We start from the raw sequence: 4,989 nt of genomic DNA on the forward strand, positions 1-4,989 counted from the left end.
GCCTGTTTATATCCATTCTAATCTCATGATATCTGAAATTATAAAGACAACTAGAAAAAATACCCTATTAAACAAATAAAAAAATAGTATCTATAATCCTTTAGTAATTACACAAATAGTACCAATGGCACTGTCAACTTTGTAGTTACGATGAGACTGAGAAGTACTAAAACACCTGTATTCAAGCACACAATACATGGACTCTTCCCAGTTTAATCAACACCAAGAACATCACGTACCACTTTAATAATCGTAACTCAAATAAGATATCTTACCTTGTGTCGAAAATGAAGGATAAGATCTCGAGGTGACAGACCTATAATATTAACAAAAAAGTCCATCAGAAAATATAATCTATTGTTTTTGTTGAAGAAAGCTTTTCTTTCCCTTCAAAAGAAAATCAGCTTAAAAAAAGTAAGCATATACAAATATATTTGTGCTGTTCAATAGTACCATATGTGGCTACTGAGTACTTGAAATGTGGCAAGTTCTACTGACAAACTGAATTTTAGATTTTATTAATTTTATTGTAAATGTAAATAACCATACATGGCTAGTGGTTACTGCTTTGGGCAATGCAAACCTAACATCTTCACCTCATTCTATAAACATCTCAGAACTTGCAGAAGTTTGGAAATGACTCTCTCTATATTTATTGAGAGAAAGAGACCTGATGTGGCGCTGTGGGTTAATGCGCTGGACTGCAAAGTCAGTTTGAATCACAAGGTCGGTGAGTCACGCTCACCCACTAGGCAGTCATTCCTCGGAAACCCTATACAGGGTTGTTATAACCGACTCAACAACAATTAACAAATATTTATAAATACAAAAGCAGTCAGGCCAATTGTGAGGGTTGGAAATGTAAAGGTAGACGTTTTACAGCAAGGAAGGGAGTGATTAACTTTCCAGTCTAGGTACGGAGGTCCCTAGAACCATTAACGGAGAAAAGCGGAAAGCGGAACCCTACCCAGAGAAGCAGTGATGCCTGAGATGGAGGCAAAGACAATGATATGGAGAGATGGAACAGCTGGGGACTTTAGAACCAGAAAGGGAGAGGGACTATGTGCTGAAAACCAGGTGAGGGGTGTGGGGGGCAGGCTTGCAGGGTATACCCTTTGGTTGGTTGATGATTCATGGAGGGATTGTAACCATGGCAATGAAATGATATATGAAAGAATGAATTGTAAAACTAATGTTCTCCCATGTAAACTATCATATAACTCACAATAAAACATTAAAAAAGAAAAAAAAAAGCAGTCAGGCATTTAAATCTGGATTTTTGGTCACTGTGCTGGTAGAGCAATGGATTATGAGCTAGGCTGCTAACCACAAGGTAAGTAGTTCAAATCTATCATTCGTTCCAAAGGAGAAAGATGAGGCTCTCTGCTTCTGTGAAGATTTACAGCCTTGAAAAGCCTATGCAGGGTTGCTATGAGTTGGAACTGACTCAACAGCACTTAACAACATAAAATTTAGGTGCCCAGCATTAATGTACCTAAAACAACTACTCTGAAAGTAGAAATTCTCTTTGTAGAATAGCTGTAAAACTGCTATAACAGTACAAGTATACTATGAGAACTCTTCAACATAAACACTGGCTAAGATTATTTAATTGAAAGTTTTCTATACATTGACTTATGTCATGATATAAAATGTAGGTTTTAAAGTTCTTAAGGATAATAGCCACACAAAACCTTGAAGAATTTAGATTCCATATATTGATGCAATTCTGATCACGAAGTGTTATGTGCAATTCAGTTAATCAAACAATAAGAAAACAGGGTATCTCTTGTGACTGGTAAAAAACAAAACAAAACAGAGAAAACTTACCAAGGTATACCTGGGATCCTTCTAATGAACTTCCTCCCAAGGAGCTATTCATATGCTCGTAAAGCTCCTGTGAAATAATTCTGTTTAGAACATTTATATCACTTCAGATAATGAATGAACCACCACCCCGCATCAGTTTTCTGACCTGAACACGGCATATGAAGATCAGAAAATAAGTTGGTTCCTTAGGGGAGGCAATCTGTTTTGCTAGTCTCTACACTTAGGTCGCTCTGTGACCCCAACTGCTTCCCACACTCACCCCTTCTCTCCCAAACATGAGCCGAATCAGAAAAGAGAGAGAAGAGACTGTGATGAGCTACCCAAAGTGACCCTTCTCTACCTGACAGCTGAGACTTTATTCATTTTAATGGTGGTATGGAATTCTAAGATAAACCGTGCCTCCTTGCTAAATATGTGTCTGTCACTAAGTTCAGAACAGAATCCTGGAGAGGTTCCTGTTAACATGTACACTCAGGTAGCCTTCAAAAACCATGTTACCCATTTAAAATAAAATAGTAAAGTGGTTTATATGGTTTTACTGTGGAAGCTGGAAACCAGAAGCCTGATATGTAAACATATTATACAATTTATTAGCGAGATAAACAAATTTACAGAAGCAACACCACAGAGAAAAGGCTCTAACCCATCAGAGTGAACATTTATGTTACAGCAACTTTTAGTTATTCTTCCCCAATAAAAGGCAATTATAGTATAACTGTCATCTGAATCCTCATAACAAAGCAAATTGTCTTTCTTAGCTAAAAAGTGGTCACCCCTCACAATGTTACTGATCTACTTGCTTCTTGAATCTGACTTCAGGCAAACATCTCACAGAGGTATAAAGTTACCTTTAGAATAGAAATTTGGGAAAAATCCTTTTCTTCAAAATATGCATGTGTAATGAGTTGAAGTTTTGCTTGAAGTAATCCATAGAGAGGCTTAAAGAAAAAAGAAAAATTATCAATTGGTTAACAATAGTACAAAACATACACACACACACACATATATATACATGGTGGTGGTTATGTGCCGTGGAGTCGGTTTCAACCCATAGTGACCCTGTACAGGGTTTCTGAGGCTGTAAATCTCTATGGGAGCAGAAAGCCTCATTTTTCTCCCGCGGAACAGATGAAAGTTTTGACTGACTTTGTGGTTTGCAGCCCGATTCATAACCACTACGCTATCAGAGCTCCTTACACATATATATACACACCTGTTTTAATGTGAAGTGGGAGGAAAAAATGTTAAGAACTGCCAACTTCAAAGTTTTATTATTACCACAGCTGAGAGCCGAGAAGTTACCTGTCAGCTCTTTAGCTGCAGGTGATGAGCACCTGAACCATGCTATGGAAGAATGCTTCTGGTTGTGGGCTCAGACTTCTGGGTCTGGCTCCTTCATCTACTGTGTAACTCTGAACACTTCACTGCCACCCCTCATCTGTTTTCTGACCTGAACATGATATATTAACAGAGTCCATGTTATGCAGTTACTTTAAGGGTTAAATAATACAGGTAAAAGCCCTTAATGTAGAGTACCTGACACATAGAAAACATCCATTGTTGTTAACTGCTGTCGAGTCAGTTCTGAGTCATAGCGAACCTCTATAGGGTTTCTGAGAGTCCTGGTGTGGTACTGTGGGTTAATGCGCTGGACTGCAAGGTTGGTCTAAACCACAAGGTTGGTGGTTCAAGCTCACCAGCCACTTCTTGGAAACCCTACACAGGGTTGCTGTGAGTCGGAAATCTACTCAAAAGGCACTTAACAACAACATAGGGTTTCCGAGACTGGTGGGTTTGAGTCTAGCGCTTAACCTACAATGCTCCCCATCCAAACACTGCTGTTGTTATGTGCTGTGGAGTCGGTTCCGACTCATAGCGACCCCTGCATAGGGGTTCAGAGGCTCTAAATCTTTACGGGAACAGAAAGCCTCATCTTTCTCCCACAGAATAGCTGGTATTTTCAAACTGCTGACCCTGAGGTTCGCAGCCTGATTCGTAACCACTACGCTACTAGAGCTCCTTCCATCCAAACATTAGGATTTATTAATGTCAAATGTAAACCATATGCTAATTCTATGACCAGTTCTGCTGGCTTGTGGCATTTAATCATCCACACAGCAGCCCATTCTTCCATCTACTTGAACATGCATGATTAAACTGAAGTTCACACTCCTTTGTGTCTCTTCTAAGGAGGAGCCCTAGTGGCATTGTAGGTTTGGTGTTGATTTGCTAACTACAAGATCAGCAGTTCAAACCCAGCAACCACTCTGCAAGAGAAATCTGAGGTTGTCTGCTCCTATAAAGATTTACAGTCTTGAAAACCCTACATCAGATTGCTTTGAGTCAGAACCAACTCAATGGCAGTGGAGTGTGTCTCTTCTGGAGGCTTACAACTAGTCTGTATCTTCTAGCATCATAACACTCTTGTATATTTGAATAAAAATTTCATAATTCTTGTTTCTCCTTTTTAAGATCCTCTCCTACCAATCTACCCCTTTATTTTTTAATGCTTTTTCTGATGTTTTCTGATTTCAGTATTCTTTTTAGGATGCAAGGACCAGTACTGTATATATATTTGAATTAATATTATTATTACCATCCAAGTATAAATCCATCCTACTTTTATACAAGTAGACTACAATGCAGTACAGAACAACCAGGCCCTGTTGAGTGTCTGCTTTAGTGAAACTGTATTTTCAATGAGACTTTATCACTTGAAGACCCCCCACAAGATGGACTGGGACAGCGGCAGCAGCAAGGAGCTCAAGTGTCACAATTGTGAAGACAGTGCAGGATGGGGCAGCATTTCGTTCTGTTGTGCGCAGGGTCGCTATGAATCTAAGCACACAACAACAACAGCAGTTACAGTGTAAGGAAACCCTGATTGTGCAAGAGTTGAGCACATGGCTATCAACCATAGTAAGGTCAGTGGTTTGAACCCAGCAGCAGTTCCTTGGTAAGGTCTGGCGATCCTGCTCCTGTCACGATTACAGTCTCGAAACCTCTTTATGGGCAGTTCTACTCTGCCATACATGGTCCCTGTGAATTGGAAATGACTCCATGGCACGCGGTATCACCAACAATTATGTATCTCAGGAAAATTAAACATTTTCTCCTCTAAGATGTGTTAATGAGAGCAATAATCCACCTTAATGTTAT

General features: G+C 39.4%; 1 protein-coding gene across 1 annotated transcript in view; it reads right to left on the bottom strand.

Annotated features, from left to right (window-relative positions):
- The window catches only part of AVL9 (AVL9 homolog (S. cerevisiase)), a 72,774-nt gene that overhangs the window by 40,619 nt on the left and 27,166 nt on the right, over positions 1-4,989 (bottom strand). The window contains exons 5-7 of the mRNA XM_006832150.1: positions 2,679-2,768; positions 1,831-1,897; positions 276-316 (exon numbers count right to left, since the gene is read on the bottom strand). Coding sequence (XP_006832213.1) covers positions 276-316; positions 1,831-1,897; positions 2,679-2,768 — 198 coding nt within the window. The remainder of the gene's footprint in view (positions 1-275; positions 317-1,830; positions 1,898-2,678; positions 2,769-4,989) is intronic.

This window comes from Chrysochloris asiatica, unplaced genomic scaffold (assembly GCF_000296735.1).
Source record: "Chrysochloris asiatica unplaced genomic scaffold, ChrAsi1.0 scaffold00006, whole genome shotgun sequence".
Taxonomy (NCBI): Eukaryota; Metazoa; Chordata; class Mammalia; order Afrosoricida; family Chrysochloridae; genus Chrysochloris; species Chrysochloris asiatica.